This window comes from Cynara cardunculus, assembly GCF_001531365.2.
Source record: "Cynara cardunculus var. scolymus isolate 2C chromosome LG 10, CcrdV1, whole genome shotgun sequence".
Classification (NCBI taxonomy): domain Eukaryota; kingdom Viridiplantae; phylum Streptophyta; class Magnoliopsida; order Asterales; family Asteraceae; genus Cynara; species Cynara cardunculus.
The window spans coordinates 24,492,695-24,516,978 of NC_037537.1; the positions used below are offsets into that span (position 1 = coordinate 24,492,695).

Here is a 24,284-nt window from a genome sequence, read left to right on the forward strand (position 1 = left end):
GACACAACATTTCCAATACCCATAAAAGCAAAAGCTGCAAGTCAAGAAAAACATCAAAATCCACACTTATAAAAGCTAACCTCAAATGATACTTCTAATCATATGTGAATAAATACACCTATTGCAACAAGATCTCCTGTTCACTTCTGGTCTAATATCTCTCAACTCATTTTACTTTTAAACGAGTCCAACTCAGTGACTCGGTATGGGTCCAACTCATGCCCTAAATTGTCTTTCAATACATAAAAATAGAACAAGGTTGGCCCACAAGAAGCAATGTAACACCAGATCCACGTTCGCACTGGATTTCCGGTTTAACTGGCGGTTGGCGGTGTCTGGTGGCAGGGTTACTTGACGGCAGTTTCCGGCATCGTCTTTCTTTCGTCATGTTATATCGAGGTTCTATCTTCAGCCTTGTCAAGGCGGGGATCACCAGAGAGATTCTCGTCTTGTTCACGTCCATCTTTCTCGGATGCATTACTATGAGTCAAGCATTTTTCTTCATTACCAGATTGAGAAGCAGATGACAATTTCAGGCTCTCCAGATCTGTATCGGTTTGCTCTTTACTTCTTTGGCTTAACATACCTCCATCAGTTTCCTCTTGATCTCCATGTTCCAGTTTATCATCTCCAGTAGATCGGTCGGAATCATCACCCTGATGATTTTCAATACTCTCTGCGGGAATTTCCTTGCGTTCTTCACCTTCATTCTCGCCAACATTATCTTGGAAATCATACATTTGAAGTTTGCCAGCTTCTGTGAATGTAGTTTCCTCTTCCCCTTCTTCATTTTCACTCTTGCTTTTAATGATGGAAATTGTGTTCTCTTTGTCTTCTGAACTTAAATCTTCGGTAGATTTAGGTTCGTTGGTTGAGGAGGCCGCCGGAAAAGACTGGAAATTATCCCAATCGTCTTCCTCATCCTCATCCTCATCCTCTTCCTCTTCCTGTTCGTCGTTAGAACGGTCATCATCATTTGTGGGGGCTGATGGAGGTGAAATTTGGGGTCGGGTTTCTTCTGTTTGTGATGGCATCTTGATCACCAATGGTGGCATCGAGGATTTAGTCGGGATCGAAATCTGACCTTGTGTTACGGAAGCACGGATTATATCCTGATTGTGTACAAAAATTGGTTGTCAGGATGGAATTACCAAAGCAGTCAGGCCATTTTTGGTAGCTTATTTTATGAGCTTATTGAAAAAGCCCTCCTTGGTTAGGCATCGAAATAAGCTAGCTGATAAACTAGATTTTCAATAAGCTACTTCAAATAGGAGCTTTTTTTCAATTATGCCCCTTATATTTTTACAATTAATTTTTCAACATGTCTTTTTAGGTCACATTACATTGTCAGCTAGCTTATCAGCAGTTTGCCAAACATAGCCTTTACACTAAAACCATGATCTTAAAAAGCCTAGTCACAAAGAGCAGACAGAATGGGACGGAAAATTTGTTGTGATAAATACAGTACACAAAAAGAATCACCTGAAGTTTCTGCCTCCGGGTAAAAGGCATCGATAATAACGCATCCTTGAAATAGACTGCAGACGTTTGACTTTGAGCAAGTTGAGAAACAAGCCTTATGGATGCAGTTCTCAATTCTTTGACATCCTGTCATTAAAAATGCGTCGAGGATCAGTGAAACAAAAAGCTGAAAACTTAAGGCAACAAAGAGGAAGACAAAATCAATTACTCCCTCCTTCCCAAAATAAATGTCCACGATAGAAAAAGCGCACAATTTGGAAATGGGTAATTATTACACTTTTTAAATAACTAAATGGCAATTGTACCCTTAAATAATAGAGAGAGTAATGAATTTCTGCATCTCCTAACTAAGGGTAAAATTGGAAAATAGGTACTTTTGAAAGTGGTCACTTATTTCGAGCCAAACAAAAATAAAGAAGTGGACATTTATTTTGGGACAAAGTATATGGGTTAGAAAGTTCGATAATGACAATTGATATCACCTGAGAGAAATCATTCTCTGAAGCTAATAAAACCATGACAATTGCTTCAAGAAGCAGGCTCATTAGACTTCTCTGAGATTCCGCAGCTTTAGAGGTTGTATGCAAAAGCATCAAGATCTTCAAACAATCTCCAGCAACGGTCACTGCTTCCCGTTTAACGGGTTTCTGTCATAAATAACAATAGCATGTCCTTCAGAATGATGAAAATTAGACCGTTCGCAAATGTGAAGGGACTTTCGACCTAAATAATACCTTCAATGCTAGCTTGATGATCCCAAAAATATCATTAAGAAGCTCCCCGATAAAGAATACTAGGAATGTGTTGCTTTCAGCATTGGAGTCCCGTATTGCACCTGTTAGTGTCTGCAAGCCAATTGACTGAACCTGCACACATTGAATCAAAATATCAAATAAAAATCAAACAAACGCAGTATATCCCTCTTGATCAAAGGGTCATTGGCCAGCGGTAACCAGGGTTACCAATAGAGCCTAGCCTCCCAAGAGGTCAAGGGTTCAAGCCTCACCAAAGGTGAGGAGTGTGTATAAGTATTTGCCATATATAATATGTATACTTAAAAGAAGTAGGGAGGGGGGGCTGTATGAATCGGTGATTTGACAGCAAAAGCAATAAAAAATGCAATATATAATATTATCTCCAAAGCAGGGTTTCTCTGAATTTAAAAGTTATCACTTAGTAAGTTTCCAGGCTCAATCCAATTAAGTCCATCATTGAGTTTGGAACCCTGAACAGACTACAAGTGATAACAGACTTGTCATCCACCCTAGGGCTTTAAACGAACCGAACGTTCAGCGAACCGTTCGGCGGGAAGTTCGTTTATGTTCATTTATTTAATAAATAAATGAATATGAACAAATTTTTTTGTTCGTTTAGTTAAACGAACGAACATGAACAAGAGTCTCATTCGTTCATTTATGCTCGTGAACGTTTGTTCATTTACCGTTCGTTTATATATTAAATTTAATATATAGTCTTTTGTTTATTTACTTTGAATTCAAATAATATTTATTTATGTTCGTTTAGCCCGTTCGTTTAGCATGTTAACGAACGAACATAAACGAACACGAACACACCTTATTTCTAAACGAACGAACACGAACACAAAGATTTTCGTTCGTTTACCGTTCGTGTTTGTTCGTTTGTCAGGTTAAGTTAAACGAACGAACATGAACAAACCTCCGTTTGTGTTTGTTCGGTTCGTTTACAGCCCTATTCCACCCTAAAGGGTAGAGCGGTTGTTTCAATGAATCGGTATCAGATATTTGTGATTTTAAATACAAGGACCAGTAGCGAGTGTTGCAGGTTTTTACCTGTATGTATCGATCATTAAGAACCTCATGGAAAGAATTTCTGCAATGGCATAGCATGCCATAAAATATGGGTTTACTCTCTTCATTCTCACTAATAAGTTCGATTTCATAAGTTAATTTAGCAAATGTAATAATTTGCTCAAGAGAGAAAGCAAGCTTCTTTTGTGGCAGTTTAGATGAGTTTGTCATCTTATCCTCCAACAAATGGATGCTTTTGATACAGTCGTTGGTTAGATTGACATTCACATTCAGGCAAGCTCCACTTATTGTCCTCAAATAGCAAAGAGCGTCTTCATCCACTGTAGATTTTTCTGCCAGAAAATACTAAAGTCAACTATCTACTTTTGTCATTCATAGATAAAATGATACACTGTAGTAAATTACTCCGCCCGTCCCAAAATAAGTATCCATATTTCTACTTTGGTTTGTCACAAAATAAGTGTCTACTTTCCAATTCTACCCTTAATTATGAGATGGGAAATTCAGTACTCCCTCTATTTATTAAGGGTAAATTGTCAAGTGTAATAATTATAAATTTTATAAAGCTATGTGCCTTTTTATTGTGGACATTTATTTTGGAATGGAGAGAGTATCAAAATTGTATACTTTCATGCCTTGAGAACCTGTTTTACGTAATTATTAACATAGTAAAGCTTCAAAAGATGGTTGTGGATATCACCCAAGTACATTTCACTAAACTTGAGAGCCCCTTGATACTTTTGAAAGAAAAATGGGTACGTAAGAGTTTCGGAAAAAATGAAAACCGATTTGAGCTTATATTGAAGTTTGGAACACATTTTTTTAGATATCTGGGATGCAAACCCACCTATGCATTCTGAAATAATGGTGGGAGAAACAGAATGCTTAAGACTCACCATTAACATGCTTTTTCAGCATGATGACCTGAGATTGAACATGGTCAACAGGTTTCGACAAGCATACTTCATTTGATGCTTCTCCAATGCACTTATATCCAATAATGAGAAATGCTAATGCTAATTGTAGTTGCTTCTGCACAGACAAAGAGAAGAATACACTTCAATCGACCACAGACAATAAATAACATGAATGAAAATATGCAGTACAATTACGGAAATCTTACAAGAGAAAATTTTATATTTAAAACCTAAAGCAAATAACATGAGTTACCTTGGGTTCTAGCCGCATCAAAAGATTTGTTGCTGCAGTAAGAGACTCGGATATTTTATCCTCCCAGTTTGAGTGACTGGATGGTGTTACATCGGCACTAACACAAAGCAATTACATGAAAAGAAAGGTGATCTTCGGTTAAAAATTCGATTACATAAATAGTCTTGAAATAGGCACAGGCCCAAGAGATCATTTTTTGAGTTACCTTTGTAAGAACTTGAAAATGAAGGACAAACAAAGTTCAGCTGCCTGATATGCAAAATCTTCAGTTTCGAGAAATTCTTTAGGGCAGTTGTGAACAATCTGTAGAAGAAGCACCATGGAAGAAACTTTCACTCCAGTACAAGTATGCAGCTGACTTAACAAATTTGAAATTACTAATCCAAGGCATTTCAATTTTTTTTATAAAAGTAAAGCTAAAGATCTGAATTCCAAGCAGCAAAAATAGAACAGAAGATAAGAACTAATATGAAATAACACTCATGATGGATGTCCTTATGCAGGCAGAGTAAAGACGGGATGCTAAAGCAAGTAATAAGAATAAGATTTTGCACATGCATCATGTGGCAACCATATCACCGTTCAAAAAGGCATGAAATCTGACACAAATACTAGAGATTGGAGCTTTTGCTGATATTTACCTGTGATAGAACTGAGATCGCATGACTATCCAATATATCCTCCATAAAGATGTAGTATGAAAAAACCTACATCCATGAAGTTTAACATTGATCAGAAGTGTATGGGAGGGTGGTAAATACTGGTATTGGGAAGTCAATGGGGAGTAATAAACAAAGATCACTAAGAATGTCAATGGACAACAATGTTCAAAGAGTACCATAAGGCACATATTTAATAAATGTGTAATTATTACACGTTTTAATTAACTAAATGCCATATCACCCCTTTATAATAGAGGGAGTAATGAATTTCTCCGTCTCATAATTAAGGTAGAATTGGAAAATAGGCACTTATTTTTGAAAATGGACCGTTACTTTGGAACAAATTAAAATAGAAATGTGGACACTTATTCTGGGAGGAGGGAGTATTTGACAGCATGGAGTCACTCTTGATGTAGATGAAAATAAAATTCAGTACTTATCCTTGGTAACCGGTTGACATGTTTCCCCTTGAGAATCCCTATTGAGGTTTATGGGCATATATTCCATGTATATGTTATTAGGAATTTGAATGATTCAACATGGACCTTACAAGTGCCTCATTCTTCATCTTGGATGTGACACAAGTTTCCGAAACCAACAATTGCAAAAACATAAAACTGTGTCAACTATACCTAAGTTGAAGACTGCGTCTCATGGCTTGTTACAAATGCACGAACTCAAACAACTGATGGCATCAATACTAGACAAACAGATGACAGAAGACTGCATAAAGCTATATATAACAAAACAAAATTACCTGCAGCAGTTCGCGACACAGATCGATAGTAAGAAATCCTGTCGCAAAGAACTTTTCTGCAGAAAGAAACCCAAATACTGGTAAAATAATTTCGTAGAATTTCATGGCTATTGACTGTCTGTCGGCAACTGCGGAGTCACTGCCAAAGTTGGATGTTACATAATCCAGTGGGATAATGGTTTTATCAGGAGTAGCATATTGTCCCTGGAAGAGAACAAGTAAAGAGAAGCTCCACAGAAACTGATAGTCTTGCTGTTTCAGTTCCACCATATCGTATCCAGAGAAAAAGGCACTTTTGGATGTATTTTCTGCTGTTCTGGGAGATTCATTCACATCCCCATCCCCATCCACTGGAACTGCATCAAGGGAAACTGCTTGCAAGATAAACGGCCAAGACTCTTCTAAACATTGCTTCAACTTTTTAGAAACCAGCGGGGATTGAATTCCTTCAAGAAACGGTTTCCACTGTAGGAAGAAAACATGTCTATAAGATCCCATCCACAGAGAAACATTATGCTTCCAAGCATGATGTTCGTGCAGTTGATTCAAAAACCAAAAAGTATATAAACTTATTTAGCTTACATTTATATGAGGGCGTGTGCGGAAGCAGACATAACTGTAATCCTTCAGCAGAGAGAGCCAGTACTTGCCCAAGGTATTTGAATTTTTTGAGAATAACGGTAATAGTGCTAGAAACTCCTCTGGGATGCTGTGCTGTCTCCTCAAGAATGCATATGTGTAACATTTTAGAGAGGCATGGGCAGTTAGAAGTCGTATCTTGATCTAGAAAAAGAAGAAAGAATTAGTACAAGTTTCATCTGGAACATCTATACAAGGAAAGAATATTGAAAGACTAGAGTCTGGAACTAAACAAGAAAGCATATTGCAGAAACAAGAACAAGAAAAGATATTGCAGAAACAAATTCCCTCTGGAAAGATAAATGTAATTGGATGAAAAGATCTACCTTACATGAAACCCATTCAGCAAATGATGGATAATAAAGGTCTTTAAAATCCTCAAGGGGTTGTGAAATCAGTGCAAATATCCGTTTAACTGCCAATTGATCACCACTGATCATACCGCTTGTCAATATCTGAAAAAAGTATCTATCATTTACCATGAACACCCCTTATCATATAATGCAATAGAATAATGTCTGTGTCTTGAACCTTAGAAGCCAGCTGTAGGCCTGCTTCCAATAGAATAGGTCCAGAGGATGTGTCCAGTGCTGTACGAACAGCAGAAACAAGTTGCGCCTGAAATTTTAAGTGACGTTTGGCTTTATTGGCGTAGAAAATTATCGACCACGGCATGACATTAAAAGCAAACGGCAACGGATTTAAACATTTAAAATTTTAACTGTATTCATCCCTGTACCTGGTTCTGTTCCAACAATAGATGTCCAGGAAGCTCAGGGTCTGGTACCTTGCCGAACTGCAAATCATATATAATAGAAGTTTTTAAAGCCAAGTAGTTATTAATTTGAGAATTTTATGTGTGAAACTAAGTGATGCAGGGATGACATAAAAAGCATAGCCACAGAGAACTAGATGAAATGTCTTCAACAATAGTATATCATAGGTCACGTGACAATCCTGACGCTTGAGAGGTGGGCCACAGGTCAGAAAGACTTCAAGCAAAGCATGAGCTCATGGACTCTACTTTCCTTATCCCCCTTCAGGACTTTCCAGATCCAAAAAACAAAAACATGGGACAAGTTCTATTTTTACTGAACTTGTAACACTTGCTAAAGCCTTCATCCCTTGCTTCTAGTCTTATATGTCATTTAAAAGACGATGATATCTAACATTTACATCAGGGAAGGATGAAGATCCTAGTCCTAGCAGATTATGCGAGAGGGACGCTGAAATATGTCTTTAATTGTTACTTCACCCCTTTTTGTAAAATATTTACCCCATAAGGAAGCAGACATACGTACAAATATAAGAAGAAACAAAGAAATGGTTCTTCTGTGTTATGTCATTAAAGAAATACAAAGGTCTGCATTACCAGAAAATTTATTTAGGTCACAGATAAATACCTTGTCCAGAATAGTACTTAGGAGTCCCACACCAATCGGCCGCATGTTTTCAAATTGAATTGTGCTTATCTATGAGTAACATTAAAACATTAATATCGGCAACAGGTGGTACGAATGCATCCACATGATATTGTATAAACTGGTTATATTCATCACCTGATAAGCAAGAGATATCAACTCTTGAACCTGGAGGACCAACCAGTCACCAGATACCAGCTGTTTGGCTGGCTGGCTTCTCGCCAATGATAGGTCAAAGTGAGCCGTATTTTGTCCAACAGCATCTGGTACATGACTCAAGCACCTGATTTCAAATTGATACTTAGTTTGAACCAATCCTAAATCAAAGTCCAAACAGTAGATCCAACAATGATGCAGATGCCCAAGTTCCAAGATAAGAAAAAGGGAAGCACACTTACTACCCTCCCAGTAGAATAAATGCAATATGTAGGCAACACCATCTCAATTTCATATGAGTTCAGAATATATCTGTTGTTACATCAATGTTTTAAGGAGTCACAACTCAGGTTGTAAAATGCAAGCTAAAGTATTCTTAAGTGGTTATCTAATTATCTCCTTTTCCAAAAGAAGTGGTTATCTAATTATTTTATGAGTTATGACAGCATCTATATATATTGACTTCATTCGGGAAAAAGATAACTTGTAACCTGTACTAAGGAGAATGATATATTGTAACCAAGTACCTCTAGAGATGCTAAAAGTAACATAATTTGCGAAAAGCATATTTATAGAATCCATCAAGGGTGACCAAAATTGTCCCAACGACTAAAAATGATACCATAATGAAACAGAAATTCAACCAAAGAAATACCAGTCATGTGGGTGTTTAAATTATGCCAAGTGTCAATTAGAAGGATTTTTGGGAGAGTAATTAAGAAGATAATAGCATTACTCGAATCCAAAAAAAAATGCATGACAACATTCAATAATTCAAAGAGGGGAAATCTTGTTTTCATGTACTGTATCGTACATTAGTATTTTAAAGCAAGCATACATCATACAAGAAAATACAATAAATAATATATTTTCAATTGAAAGTTGAATGATGAGCATTAACAAGCCAATATGTTTCCAAAGGAAATGCTAAGTAATTGCCCTATTTTCTTGAATTAAATGAAGTTATTTCAAAGCATATGGGATATATAAGCTATTCCATTTCCACAGCCCCATCTTATTCAATTCTTGGTGGTCCTTATCATCTCTATTCAAAGATAAATATAGTCTATCATTCAATATCTATTAGTAATTTCAATCAAGAATCCACAGATAATCTTCCTCTAATGCTATTTTTTTCTTTTTCTTTAATTAGGATAATTGCACATGGAATTTGTAGGTGCAAAACTGCAGTCGTCCAGTAACATAAATATAGAAATCCCGCACCAAAACCATGTGGTATATCACATGATGTGGATAGCGAAAAAGAGGCCACATACAATGCACATAAATGTTCAAGCCTAAAGAGAGGTGCTATGCGATGATAAATTCAGAAATAATACCTAAATTGAGCCTATCAACACATAGATTCAAAATGTTTTGTATTAAATGTTGTCGCTTGACTATAACTGTGACTAGTTATCTACAAAAAGCTAGGACAATTGACTGATTACAATGGTTGACCAAGATGACAAGTATCCTAAAGTGAGATCACATAGTGAACATGGGACCTTACACATATGACAAGTAAAAGCATTTTAATGAACAAAAGATGCATGAGAAAGAAACCAAACAGGAAGCATAAACATGTTTAACACTTGTTAATTAGCATAGGTAAGAGCAGGGTGACGTACTCTGCAGCAAATACTCTTGTTCGATATCTGAGGTGCTTGTCTCTGGCAGAATTGACGCCAGGTGATCCTTGAGAGCTAGAAACCATGTTCTCGTCATCTTCTCCGTAAGATGTGTCCCCATCAGGACCACTAATAGGATCATCATCCGATTCCTTGTTGGTTCTGGTATTTCCACTTGATGTAGCAAGAACCTAGATGAATATTTCAACATTTAAGTTGTCAAGAAAATTTTGGCCTTTGGCCATACTCCCTATTGCCACTATGCTTTACAAAAGAAAAACCAGAAAAAAGAAAAAAGTGCACAGTGCATAATGAAAATGATGCAAACTAAATCCTTAGTTTTTTACTTTTGTTAGATGTCTATATTATCCTTAGGTTTGTTGTATACATTATAAGAAAAAAGGACTACAGTCCCAATATGGGAACAAGTAACCAAGCCAAACCAAGTGTACCTGGTATATCCCACTTGGAAGTAGGGTATGGGCAGGGTAGGATGTAGGCAGTCCATTCCTCTAGCCCTAGGAATAAAGGGGATGTTTCCGTGATAACCCCCGGCTTGTGATGAAGTTTTGGGAAGATATAGGAGAAGTGTATACAAATCTAAGAGTGTGTCCTTATGCAAAGTGAATACAAAGAGCACGGTTCTAATGGCATGAGTCTGAATTTTAGGTTGCAACAAGAAAAAGTTCAGGTAAGATTTAATGCGGAGATCAACTGCAGCAGCTCTGTATGTTACCCAAGTTGCGACTCTACCTACAACCCCATTATGATTTTCAGATCTAAAACAACAAATATGAAGAGAGAGAGAGAGAGAGAGAGAGAATACCAAGTTACGGCATATCGATAGCCACCTAGATGGAAATGATGGGCATGATGCATAGAGCAGCCGTATAATTGTAGTTTGCACCAAACTCCCAATCCTAAGGAAACAAGAAGAAATCTTTATGTAGGAGGCACTAAAAAAGAAATATACAGCACATCTGCAGAAAGATTGGAATGCTAGTATGTCTAAAGAAATCTTGAGGACTGTCTATAGATACTTCAGTTGGAAGGCTCAACAGGGGTTTATTTAAGGAACATCATAGAACATATTTGATTACCAAACTAAAAGAATGCCGCCCCAGTGGAGTTGAACATTTGCTACAATGATATGGAGCAGTAAATCAAACAAACTAGTAATAAAATAAGTTAACAAACAAGTAAATGGTCTATATTCGAGAGATAGGCCAACTCTCCTAGATATCAGTCTACTTCCGAAAGGTAGACAAACTCTCCTGATTCACTTAGTTACTCTAACATTAGTAATCAAAATAAGCTTGCCCAGACCATTTCCCAACCCCTCTATTTATAAACTATTTTATCTAAATACCAAAACTACCCTTCACTAACTAATTTAGGTCTAACAACTATTAACTATATGGAATGTTACCTATCTCACATACTTGAAACAGAAACACGGGAAGAAGGCATAAGAAAGTATAGTGTTATAACAGATGGACACATGAGCAGATAGCAAAATATCAAATTTAAAAAGACTGAAGTAATCTGGTATGCAGCTGCCAATGTCTCCATTATAGCCCATGCCAGTGTCTTCTCAATTATCATATACAGCCAGTCAGGTTCACCACTAAGGTCCAGACAGTAGCAATAATGCCATGGGGATGCCAAAGCTGATGTTGAGTGGTCAAAAATAAAATCATAGAGTTAATGGAATCAAAAGAGGAAGGGGTGATGCTTGCCTTGTCAGACTCCAAAAATGCTGAAATTTAATTCATCTTTAGTCATGGCATTTTTTGGACAAAATCCGATAAAGATGATTCAAGCTTTATAATGATGGTCATGCTATTGGTAATGTGTGCATTACATATGGCTTTTCTTAGGGGACTATGATGGTTCTGTAATTTTTGCTTTTTTGGAGTATTGTGGTGTTGGCTCCAAAAATATAGGGAAAGTTAAGCCATTCTTATTGTTATTAGAATAGCTAAAATGAAGTTTTTATAGTTCCCCTTTGAGAGTGATTCTCTTCTCTCTGTCAACTCTCTCAAAGATACTTGAAATCCTCCACGGAAATACAAATCTATGTATGGAAAATCCAAAATATTTTCAAGAGCCACTGAGAATTTTCACATCTGTAGACAAAGCAATAAACATAGCTGTCGATGCTCAAGTTGCTGAAGGATGCAAACACAAAGAAATGAGAACTCACATCAAATCTCGACACCTCCCAGATCATACCAGAGTAATCATCAACGAAGATGAGAAATAGAATACCTTTCAGAACTCCTTGATTAAGTAGTTCTAAATTGATGTTATCCATAACATTTTCTCTATTTGCAAGTGGCTGCTGTCATTTTTTACCCTTTTTTTCTTTTTCTCTTTTTGACAAGGTTGTCTAACATGCCTTGTATTGTATACATTGGCTTCTATTGTTATTGAAATTCAGGGTTATGCTATACAATGCCCTAATAACTTCTGTTTTTATAATTCCCTTATTGGATAATAACACCCAAGGGCTAGTATCTTAAAGCGGTCCACACCATTACTGTATCATTGTTCCTCAAACACTTGATGATGCAAATCAATACAAACAGAACATCTAAAGCAAATAAACCAGAGTTTTACAATGATAAACAGGTCCAACGAGAAAGAAAAAGTCCATACAGTAATGTGATCCATAGATCCATTTATCCATTAAACCTGCTAATGAACTAAAAGGACATGTAGGAATGAGAGGATGCATACTCCGTATCAGTTTCCTCATCTAGCATGTGGAACAAGTTCTCTTCTATTTGTTCATCAATAATGGAATCCTGCAAGCAGCCCCATTAATAACAGACATGATCAGCAAATGAGAACAATTTAATGATTCTAAATTTAGGCGGTAATAAAAATAAGTGAAGATCCCTAACGAGAAGCTGCATGCTCACATTTAGAACTAGTACTGAAACAGTAGATAAGGAACCACCCATTACAATCAAATCAAGGAGGGGAATTGCTTCTTTCAGCGAAAATCCGCATAGCTTCATTCTCGGAACTTTTACGTGGCCATGTAAGATATGCTTATCATAATTTAGTAATTTTATTGTGAAAAACCGATGATTATGCAAACAAGCTTGCATATAAAAAAAAGACAGGTGACTGATGTAAACACTGTAGATGAGCAACTATATAACACCATAGATTGAGAAGCAAGCTCAATGGGATCTTTTCACATAAGGGTGGAGAAGAAAAAGGATAGCATGAAAGTGTTACTTACTGGGTCCTTCTCAATGAGATGTCGTAGAGTGGACACAGCAAGATGTCTCAAAGTTGGCTGTTGCAAAGGAGAAATTGTTTCAGGACCAAAAAAGCATATTAAAGAAGTACTTCAACGGGCAACAGCAATAATTACCTGTCTTGACGGAAGAGTTGAGAGGAGAACTTTCACATGAGAATGAACTGTAACAGCTTGGGGAGCAAAGAGTACAAGTTGTTGGGTAAAGCGAACACTCCTGCCAAGTTGACAAAATAATACACCAATAAAAGGTCTAGAACCCAGTAGACAAAATAATACGCCAATAAAAGGGGGAAAAACTAGAAACCATTACAACTAGTAGATCAAGTACACACTGGAAACCGGTAAGAATAAGTTATTGTGTACAATCACATTTCTAAACAATACACCTGCTATTAAAAAGTAAAGTTCCTTACTCAAGAAGTGTTGCTGTTTCTTGCTGAGAGCTTATCTCCGCAATGACAGACTGTACAAATCAAACAATTAACTGCTGCACATAACATCAGGAATATATATTTTCTGGACCATACTATTGAATTAAAGCAAAAGCAATACCACATGAGTGATGATTGTAGTTTCAAAGAGATGAAAAACTATGAAAAACAACCTTGCAACGGGAAAAGAATATACTTCCGGGGTGAAGTTCAGGACCAAGAACAGCAACTATAGCATTTATGAGGCGACCTACTCCTTGTTGAAGCATCACCCATCCATTCTCCTCGGACAAAAGGATATCCATTGCAAGGCCGAGTGTTGCCTGCAAAGATATAACAATAAATGAAAAAATTTGGTCCATTATAGAGAAACCAGGAATCCAAGCAGTTGTTCTGCAATACCACTACATATAGCTAGAAACACGGTAGAAGCTCCAAGTCCGAATCTCCAATCACAAGACTAAACTAGAAAAATTGAAGAATATGCAGATAGATTAAATATAAACTTAACATAATGATGTAGCAAAATGGGTAAGTAGTCATTAGGAGCCACACTGTTGTATGTTTTCTATCCCTCACATCAACCACAACAGCTTGTTGATTAAGGAAGCAAAATCCAGACAAATGTTGAGCAATATATATAGTGAAGTCCATGTCCCATATTAGATGGAATGTTTAAAATAAGGAGCAGCCCACATTTTCCATCTGGTGGTGCAATTTAAATGAATAGTTTCTAAACAGCAAAGCCAAAGGGAAGCTTTCACCGGTAATTTTTCCTTTAGAAACATTTTTTGCCTTCTATACAGCAAGACTAAAGGGGAAAAATATCATTTGTTTAGGCATTTAAAAGCTCTTACTTATTTTTATATTAGAGAGAACAGTGAAAATAAGCAAAATCATAGAAGGACAGGTACCTGAACTTGTGATACATATGACAAGCCAGCAGCTTCTATGGTTAGAAGAAGTCCATGCAAAGACCATACTTGTAAGCTAGCTATTGAACTCTTAGCTAATGAAGAGATAGAGTTCACAGTAGACGGTACTAAACTTGATAATGCCATTCCTCCTGCGCTGCAGAGAACACGACAATGATGAAATCTTTTGCTTCCAGGAACAGCCAAGAACATAAATTCAATATGATACATATTTTGAATGATGATCAGGCTCTCAAGTATTATTGACCTACTCATCATCAAGGCGACTTGTTAAGCCGGCCTTCTTTAATGCTTTAACGGGAAAAAATAAGAACTAAATTAGGAGAAAGAAATTAAGTTCACTTAGAAAGAAAAGGCACAAAAGACCTGAGATGGTAACATCCTCCAGGAACAGATGTGACATCAGAACATACAATTTTACCCCCATCAGGATCTGAGTGCATCTATAAGACTATATCTAATCATTTTTAGAGAACATAATGTACCTAGAAACACATTTGGCCATACAACTAAAAACATCTTGGAGATTGATCTACTGGAGAACAGAGTTGAACATTAGATTGCAGCCTCCTGTCTACCAGGGAACTCATCCATTTATTACCTCCTCAAAGCAGATATGACACACAGAACTGCCAAACTCCTCCGCTAAACTAACACTTAAATCTTTATCTAATTCTTCTGATGCTTCAAAGTAAAAAACATCTTTTCTAATTTGACGATGTCAGGAGTTAAACATAACCGAGAACGTATACCAGACTTAGGAACCCTGAGGGGAGGGATTCGAGATCGTCAAAAAAAGGATCTTATACATGTTCTCTGAGCACCAAAGGGAAAAGATAGAATAGGAGAAGAAAATACATGCAAACAATGAAAATGATGCAAATGCTTTTCCAGAGAAGTAACAAATACCTGCGATGAATGCAACCGAGAGCGAGAGCAATTGATCCGGCATAGTGGGGATCTATTTGCCCAGTTACATCATTAAGCAGTGATCTAGTCTGTTTGAAACAAAATAATACACGGATCAGAAAATAGATCATGCCACATGCAAGCAAACAACATGCAGGGAAGAGAACTAGTATCATAAGGTAGGGTAATAGGAAAGCATCAATGAGATTTTTAACATGCAAAAAATGAAATAAATAACAACAAAAATCTGCAAAAACTATTAAGTATCATGAAAACCGACCAATCTGGCAGTAAACATATCATTTCCGAGGCGAGCTAGTAGCCCAAGCCCTTCTGATGATGCCCTGCGTTGTGATTCACATATGCCACCCTCAGCTAGAATACTCTGTCACAGATAAAAGTCATATTTTAACCAATTAAAAGTGCAAAGCGCAAGCTTCTGGAGCTATCATGAGGTAAGCAGGTAAATGAAAAATGACACCATAAAAACCTGAAAGATCCCCTGTGCTGCATTTAATATCTCCATTTCTAGTGGTTGTGACCGTAATGTAAGTAAGGCCTAAAATTATGGCATAATGAACCCATGTTAGACCTGTTTAAATTGCTTCAGCTATGTTGTATGCTGTTAATGAACCAAAGAGAGCATTAGCACCTTTAATCCAGAAAGTAATCCCACGCATATATTTGTGACACGGGTTGCATGCAAAGCCTGTTTCTTTCCGACTTTTAGACACTGTTCAAGTGTGCTAAGGAGTGTTAACATCCCACTGCTATCCTGGGTAATTTACAGATGAAGTTAAAAATTAAATCTACGAATCAGATAGCCATTAGTTGGAACAAGAAAACACACAAAGAAAACACTACCTGAGTAGCAAACATGACTCCGAAGCAAAGGAGCATTTGGTTCACCAACATCTTGCTAATAGTCTCTGGCTGCATATTCAACCAATACCGGTAACAAAGACAAGTTTGTTAGAGGATATGTTTACTAATTCAAAACTAAAATTAAGATAGAGTGACAGACAAATTGGAGACAAATTGGAGACAAATGCAGTTGCCCAAGAAGCTACATACTCAGAAAATGAACTTATAGAGTGGAAAGATCTAGAGGTCCAAGAAGACCAACTACGGAGCAATTATTAAATGTCATGTAAGATAGAGAGCTCACTTCAGCTGAATCTTAATACATGGTTTCATGTAGGCTTTCCATTGCATAACAATGTTGATGTACATACAAGGCTTACAGAAAAGCGAACACAATTAAATTACAAATAAATATATCAAAAACATTTATGGTAATTTGTTGGTGATTTGTGTCATCAAGATTTTGATGTAACTGTGATTTACTTGAGATCGATTAAGAGGCAAACATACAGGAGTTACGAGGTGCGGAGTGCACACTTACAAATGTTGCCCCTATTACCTTAGATCGCCATAAAGCGGGGTCAAGGGGTTGAGCCCCTTGGCGGTGATCCCGCTGTTCAGACTTGTATCTAAATTCTAAAGACTTGGAAATTTTATTAAGTCAGAACTGTGAAACAATGCATACGAAGTTCTGGACCTGCGTGTTCAGACTTAGAAATCTGACAAATCTCAAATCTGGTCCAGAGATAGCTCTGGTCGTGCTAGCCATCTCTGGTTGATCTTCAGCCTATCGCTGAACATGTGTGCTCAGAGATGGCTCCTATCTCTGGTTGGTCTTCGCCCTTCGGCCTATCGCTGAACGACCGTGTTCAGAGATGGCTCCTATCTCTGATTGGTCTTCAGCCTACCACTGAACGTGTGTATCCAGAGATGGCTCCTATATCTGGTCGAGTATATCCAGAGCTCTGGACCTGCATGTTTCAGAACTCAGATTCGGTTGTAACTACTCTTTGACCTTATCCATTAACTGTTATAACCCTTAAACCACCAATAACCGTCGATTTCTCATTTAAATATGTAAAACGAGAATCTGGGTATACGTCTCAATTTTCACAGCCTTTGAAATGTAGAGAAAAACTTAAGAATTATCCCAATACGAAATTTGTGAACCCAAGGCTAATAGGGTCGAATTATTGTATTTGGAAAGTGCTTTCCCACACAATTCTTGAGTTTATCCAGTCCCTTTATCTTCTCCTAAGCACAGTTCCTAACAAATTGAACATAATGGTGTAGCCAGCAGATGAAACAAGATTGAAATTTTTTATGGCTTTTTCCCTTTGGATTGGATCAATAAAAATAACAGAGGATACCCCTTCTACCTGAGGGAAACTGGGGAGCTCGTTCTCCCATACACAAGGCAAAACACCATCTTTTCCACCCTGAAATGCCCGAAGTTCATCTTCAAACCAATCCCTATGCGCCAACAAGAACAAAAATACATTCACAGTTTTCAAGGACATAAGAGTTTGCACAAATGTTGCAAAAAAGTGGAAATCATGGATTCTGGCTGAAATTAGAATAAAAATCACTCAATAGTGAATATGTAATGAGAATGCAACTTTAGAAGAGGTAAATACCTTCCAGGAATCCAAGGACCTAACCAAGCATCTCTGCTGTCAAGAAGTATCCTCAAGTAGGAGCTTTCTTCGTACTTGGAAGCATCTCTGTTCCCAAATCCAGCATAAAAGGCCAAAGACATATACTTCATAAAATTGCAATGAAATCCAGCATGACATGAAACATATAAAGTCAAAGGATTAATGACAGAAATGAACCTTTTTACCTGAAGGGACTTGTACATATTTGAATAATTTCAGGGTGATCACTCTTGTATGCCCTTGGATCAGAAAGAGACTGATAAGCCATCAATGTTCTGCTGATGAAAATGTCCATAGAAGGCTTCGCATCAACCGCCTTGGTTGCTAAGGAGGAAATATATGATAATGCCCTGTTTCTCATCATACATTGCATTTGAAGAATCAGCAAAAACTACATGTACGCGTTGAACATAAACAAGGCATCAGTGCTCTTTAATTCTAACCGTACCGATTAAGGTATAATAGCACTGGTTGGAGCAAGATCCCCTTGTTCACAGCATCATGGGAAACAAAGCATTTTATAAATGCGTTTAGTGCATCAACTGCAGCAGCCCACACACTAAAAAAGAACATGAGTAACTAAATCAACTTCATTTACAAGGGTTGATCTAAACAAGATGACGTTTATATCTTGGAAGCTTCTACTATCATACAACCAGAGGAGTAGTTGATCCAAACTTCATTGCATGTCTCATTATCTGTATCTCCACATGAAGCATACATGCATTCTCAGAATTATTTCTACAGAACCATGAATGTAAACACAACTTCGCTGCATGTTGTATCCTTATAATATAGTAAAAAATGAAGTGTTGGAGAAAGAATTGTAAGCATATACTAGATGTTTCAATGACTGAAGTGCAAAGTTTAGACAACAGTAACAGAACAAGGCATCTTATTTATTTGAGTACAATGGCAAGTAATGGAACATGTCTTAACTCAGCTCCTACCAACAACTTGAAAATTAAAACATTTTCCAGCAATTCGTAGCAATATTAACAACTTGAAAATTAAAACATTCCATGACTGGAATCAGCTCAAGCAAGTCAAAGTTACATACTAAGAGTTCATCATCAAAAGCTAGAGGGTAGTTGAAGCTTACAGGTGGACATAAATAACTGCTACCAACAGACATAATTCCACCATGAAAGGGCATAATCGATGAAGTGGACTAACCTTATTCTAGAAGACAGATCCTCTGTTGAATCTACTTGATACTCTTGGCCTCGACTAAAGAGGTCAGCCCATAAAGAAAGAATATCAAACACCTGGTCTTCCATCTCCTGCACAATTCATGCAGCACCTATAAGAATCAAGAACCACTATAGTATCAAAGAACAAAAACGCTTACCTCCTTCGGCATGGAAGACAGTAAGGATGATAGAAGTAACCATCCAGCTTCTTTTTCAACTGTGGCGACCACAGGATTCCGACTAGCTTCTGTAAGCATTTTCCTAGCAACATCAAGCATTGTTCTGGGCAATCTATGCACAAAAACAAACAAACACGACTGTTTATTACCACTTATGCATTACAAAATGTCAATCAAGAAAATAAAAGAACAAAATCAAGTCCATAGAGTATGCAGAAAGGGTTCTTCAAGATTAGGACCATGTGCTCGGTTAATGTTCCTATTGCCTCGCCAAACACAAGTTCCAACCCTCTGGCTTGTAAGGTCAGACTCAGCTCCATATAATTACAGTAACCTATTCTTCTGAATTCAAGCTTTGATGAAATCCCAAATACTACAAGATCTCAGCACTCTAGATTCAATAATCGTATGAGACTATGAGAGTAATCCTTGTCAGGAAGTACTCTTTCATATGTTAAGTCCTCCATCTTACAGACATGTGCATCACCCCTAAATAATTCATCTCCCTCATCATGACACCCACAAATGAATCATCTCCCTAATTATGATGAGTATAGATCAGCCATGTGCGAACTGATATTAATTATAAAAATGAGGGTTCTAGTGTTGTTTTTGTTAAGAGGGAAGATCACGATGCATATAGTACATCATGGTCAAATAAAGAAAAAAAGAGAACATCAAACAGTATTAAATCAAATCATCCCTAGGCCATGCCTAAATCATATGATTAATTCACTGCTAAATATACCTAACGCCTCTCTTCAAGTTGGAGCAAATACACCAAACATGCCCAGCTTGTCGCATATGGGTGAATTTCAGATCCCCATAGAGTTTTTGTCAAGTAGTCAGCAAGCTAATCTTTGAAGAAAACCCAAACAGGCTCAGTAGATGGGCGTCCGCAAGAAGTCCCCACCACCCAATGGATGGTAATCAACCCCAATGTTTTTGGTCCATTCATGGAAGATCTCATTATTGGATATGTGCATAGCAAACATGTTCTCACAATGTACCAACTTAGTTGAAGAATCTCCAAACTCCTTTATGAGGCATTGTTTGGATATTCGGAAATCTGGCGCCCATGACCTGAGTAGAGAAGGTCCTTCCCTTGAGCTCCTATGAGATATATCAAAATTTGAATTACAGCAGTCTATGATTAGTTTGTGGAGAGAACATGAACCAGCTTACCACACTCACTAATAAGTTAATGCCTAGGTCTTATGACTATGAGATAATTCAACTTCCCTGCCCATCACCTAGTCTTCTAGAAACTCTCCTTTGTATGGATAAAGTTTGATAATCAGAATCATCGCAAACCAAGTACATACTTTGACAAAAAAAAAAAAGATCCTAGGCTTTGACCTTGAAAGTCCTTGATCAGAAATTCTATTTTGAGTAAATATTTGAGAGTGGTAAATATAAATATTTTGAGAATAGTAAATATCTGAAACGACTAATTCGTCTACATAGAACACCAAACCCAGTTTTTTGGCATGCTTTTGTTGGAAAAATGTTGAATGATCATACTCACTTTGAGTCATCCCAAAAGGTCTCTAAAGTCTAAAGAATCAAAAAGAATATACTTGAAGAATTTCCTATAAACCATTAAGAAATCATATCAATTGACATACTTGGGATGAATCCTAAACCATAAACCCCCTCCACTATAATTGCATTAAGAAATACATTCTTGATATCAAACTAATGCAGTGGCAATGACACATGCAAGCATAGGTTAATAACACCAATTGATGTATTTTTGCCCCATGAGTGAAGGTCCCATCATAATCTTTACTATAGAAATAACAATACTCTTTGGCTATTGATCAGGCTTTATAATGTGCAAGAGTACCATCAGGCTTTAGGTTACAGTGTACACTCACTTGCAACCAATTGTATCCTTCTCACGTTCCATTCTTCCATAGATCACACAGTTCCTCGTTTATTGCCTCCTTCCATCCTAGATGAGCTAGACTAGAGCCTTATTAACACCCCAAGCAATATATTAACTATGCATGGACCATGGTTATTGGTTAGGTGAAAGGCGTAATGGCACAAAGAGAGATTAGTCTAACAACAGTTAACGGTAACAAAGTACCATAATATAGCAATAGGCTTACCAACACAAGTACGTTTTTCTGTGTGATAGGCTATGGGAAGCTCGGGGGAGTTTCAGAAGTATAAGACACAGTAAGAGTAGAGTAGCGGGGTCCACAGTGTCTCGAATGGACACTATGCTATTATGGGTTATATCAGTGTATCTCCGCCTTCATGCATATACCTCTTGACGTACATAATGCGCTGAAACTAAATTTACTTCTATTGTAAGAAAGTGGTCCCGACCAATGAGATAAAACTCATAATAACCAATAAAGTAACAAAGTAACTGGAAAGCCAATCTCACATACATTACAGCTTACCTTTCTACTATCTATCTGTCTCACTTCCTATAGCTGTGATTTCTATTTATTCTTCACTTTAGCATACTTATCCAGCATAAAGCCATAGAGAGACCTTCTGAGAGTTTCTTTGAGTTCAAGAAGCTGAAAGAGATACACAGCCTGTTCATTATCTTCTTAAAATCACCTTTAAACCATGTACACACTAGTATGACACATACTTTATCCCTCTCCAAACAACCCTTATAAGCAAGCGTCAAAGAACCTCTAAACATAATTACAGAATTAAGATGAATAGCAAGTTTTAGAAATATTCACCATCTTCTGCATTAGTACTTCATGAAACAAGCTACAAGGTCAGCAATCAAGCAGAATGCTAGAATGATATTAAAGTCATATAGCATCACCTAAGGAAGCTGGCAACCGCATTTACAAATATAATAGGCACCATGACTCTCAAGCTGTGGCACATTCCAAAGGAGTCGCCTAGCCACATAAGATAATGGCACGCACCATGAACCCAAAGGCTGATACAACTTTAAGATCTTGACTTGTTTTAACAGAACAAATACCTAAAACAGTCGGCCTTTTAGGTCTATCGTGCAGGGAGCCCATAAATCTTTTTATTGAATATTAGAGCGTATAATAAGCAGACAAGCTACTTGCTTCTGCAAATCTGTGAACAGCTCATGTAGCTAGGGTAGCTGAAGCATCTTTGCAAATGTTCTTGCGACACTCTTCCATCTCTTCTGTAAGATTTTTTGCAGCAAGTTTTCTTTGATTCAAGTGATTCAACTTGCTTGCTTACTTGTATAGGCTTCACTTTTCTTTTCGGTTTGCTTTAATATAGTAGGATAAAAAAATCCTAACTGGGTGATGGTTATTTCTATTTAATGACTATTACTGTGTGGTTGCCAATTATGAAAGGCTATACCTCTGTATATTGACTTGGTCATTGTTTTGTGATGTTTGGTGCTAATAGCTATAAATACTAGCTAATGGTTTACTGATTAGTTATTTCACTGTAAATAGATATTATAATGTCCTTGCGTATTTTTAAAGGTTGCGAAAGATAGCATATGCTGCATGTCATAGCTCGCTTTCAAGTTGGCACCATGCCTGCACTTTGCACTGTGACTACCATGAATATGATATGATAACCATGATATAGGCAATCTCTAAGATACAACTTGTAATTCTTGGGCAAGAAAATATAATGTTGCAAAGTGGGTGTTACCTGGCTGGATAGCCAAGAGGTAGCTTTGGGGAAACAGATGCAAGTGCAGCCAAAACTGTAGCTTGTCCACTTAAGGAATCGAGCTCAATCTTCAAATTGTCTCCCTATATACGATTATGAGAGAACAATTAATAAACAAATATTAGAGAATTAAACAAGTATAATGATACTAGAAATACAACTTCTTGCAGACCAATACACATGCCTTTTCTTACAATACAGGCCTCTTGGTATTTCGAATCAAAATTAAGGGCACATCCTAAGCAGAAAACTGAAGTAGGTGATGCATCAAATTTTACATGCAACTCCAACTTACTACAATGTTTTCACTAGCAAAGAGTTGATGAATACCAAGATGTGGAGCATGCACAAATGCGCAAAAATGATGGTTTCACAGTAAACAAGTGGGTGTTATTTATCTTGATAATATATAATATATACAATATTTTTGTTCAAACTACCATTAACAAGTCTCACTCAAACTTCCAAATGATATTATTGTATGCCTAAAGACAAGCTATCGCGATCTTTGACAATGTTATGATCAGCCCTATTACAGGAATATAATAACACTTGAGCATTGGATAGGGGATTTGGGTAGGTAGCATGTGGACAGTTGGTACCATGGCTATATATACCTATCTTCCCGTATGTAAGCATGCTATGAATATTTTTTCCCCTCCAAATCTCCTCCGCAATTCTTTCACTCTATTTTTCTCCCTCTATCTCCACAGATTCTATCTATCTACCATCTCTCAACTACGGTGAATTGCAACCAAAGATGGGGAACTGATCGATTACTGAAATGTGTAAACACCAATAATGCTGCCAAATGTTGTAAGAAATTATCCACCAGATAATATCTTCAAAATGACCCCTTCAAGACCAACAAAACAAAGAAATGTCTACATCCCCCTCCCCTCCCCCGCGCCCTGCGCGGGCTGGAGAGGGGGGCACGGACGCTAAAAAAAAAAGAACATACATACATTGCAGGGACATCCACAATAACATGCTTTGAGAGGAGAGATAATACACATACATTGCAGTAATCTCGGTGTAGCATATACAAGTAAATCAGATGACCATATTCAGACAGAAGTTAAGGTTGAAGGGATCAAAAGAATGACACAATTTAGAATAGGCAGCTAGAACTTAAATAGAAAGTCTTGACCAAGTAACAAGACAAAACATACATTTTCATCAAATACGGAAAAGACCAACCAACCAAACAGTATCCCAGTGAACAAATTCAGATAAGGTTAAAGAAAATAATTGATTAAGTTCCAATTTTTCATGAAAGAAAATTGTGTCTTTCATGTCATACCTTCTCAAATGACACATTTTCTCTTAGTGCCTTCAGTGTCGTGATCCCATAATTAACCAAACCACCAACACAGGTCGGATCGATCTCTGCCAGTGCACGCAACGTCAAGGCAGACTCGGCACGTACCTAACGTGGGACCAAAATTTCAAATAAGTATTTGGCAAGTGAACGAA

The 24,284-nt window shown here is 37.2% G+C and overlaps 1 protein-coding gene across 3 annotated transcripts in view; it reads right to left on the bottom strand.

Annotated features, from left to right (window-relative positions):
- Positions 1–24,284, bottom strand: part of LOC112519225 (protein SWEETIE) — a 30,760-nt gene continuing 6,476 nt past the window's right edge. For all 3 annotated transcript variants that reach the window (XM_025127230.1, XM_025127229.1, XM_025127231.1), the window contains 37 exons: positions 24,112–24,237; positions 22,788–22,891; positions 19,134–19,266; positions 18,959–19,065; positions 18,231–18,341; positions 17,968–18,132; positions 17,762–17,848; positions 17,504–17,597; positions 16,125–16,193; positions 15,913–16,035; positions 15,751–15,819; positions 15,541–15,645; positions 15,261–15,349; positions 14,331–14,487; positions 13,590–13,739; positions 13,399–13,448; positions 13,100–13,199; positions 12,965–13,021; positions 12,451–12,518; positions 10,535–10,628; positions 9,709–9,899; positions 8,060–8,204; positions 7,904–7,972; positions 7,240–7,296; positions 7,032–7,118; positions 6,827–6,955; positions 6,444–6,644; positions 5,862–6,326; positions 5,084–5,149; positions 4,648–4,745; positions 4,443–4,539; positions 4,169–4,304; positions 3,294–3,604; positions 2,217–2,348; positions 1,965–2,129; positions 1,483–1,608; positions 1–1,112 (listed from right to left, as the gene is read on the bottom strand). In XM_025127230.1, the coding sequence (XP_024982998.1) occupies positions 390–1,112; positions 1,483–1,608; positions 1,965–2,129; positions 2,217–2,348; positions 3,294–3,604; positions 4,169–4,304; positions 4,443–4,539; positions 4,648–4,745; positions 5,084–5,149; positions 5,862–6,326; positions 6,444–6,644; positions 6,827–6,955; positions 7,032–7,118; positions 7,240–7,296; positions 7,904–7,972; positions 8,060–8,204; positions 9,709–9,899; positions 10,535–10,628; positions 12,451–12,518; positions 12,965–13,021; positions 13,100–13,199; positions 13,399–13,448; positions 13,590–13,739; positions 14,331–14,487; positions 15,261–15,349; positions 15,541–15,645; positions 15,751–15,819; positions 15,913–16,035; positions 16,125–16,193; positions 17,504–17,597; positions 17,762–17,848; positions 17,968–18,132; positions 18,231–18,341; positions 18,959–19,065; positions 19,134–19,266; positions 22,788–22,891; positions 24,112–24,237 (5,256 nt within the window). In that variant the 3' untranslated portion in view covers positions 1–389. The remainder of the gene's footprint in view (positions 1,113–1,482; positions 1,609–1,964; positions 2,130–2,216; positions 2,349–3,293; positions 3,605–4,168; positions 4,305–4,442; positions 4,540–4,647; positions 4,746–5,083; positions 5,150–5,861; positions 6,327–6,443; positions 6,645–6,826; positions 6,956–7,031; positions 7,119–7,239; positions 7,297–7,903; positions 7,973–8,059; positions 8,205–9,708; positions 9,900–10,534; positions 10,629–12,450; positions 12,519–12,964; positions 13,022–13,099; positions 13,200–13,398; positions 13,449–13,589; positions 13,740–14,330; positions 14,488–15,260; positions 15,350–15,540; positions 15,646–15,750; positions 15,820–15,912; positions 16,036–16,124; positions 16,194–17,503; positions 17,598–17,761; positions 17,849–17,967; positions 18,133–18,230; positions 18,342–18,958; positions 19,066–19,133; positions 19,267–22,787; positions 22,892–24,111; positions 24,238–24,284) is intronic.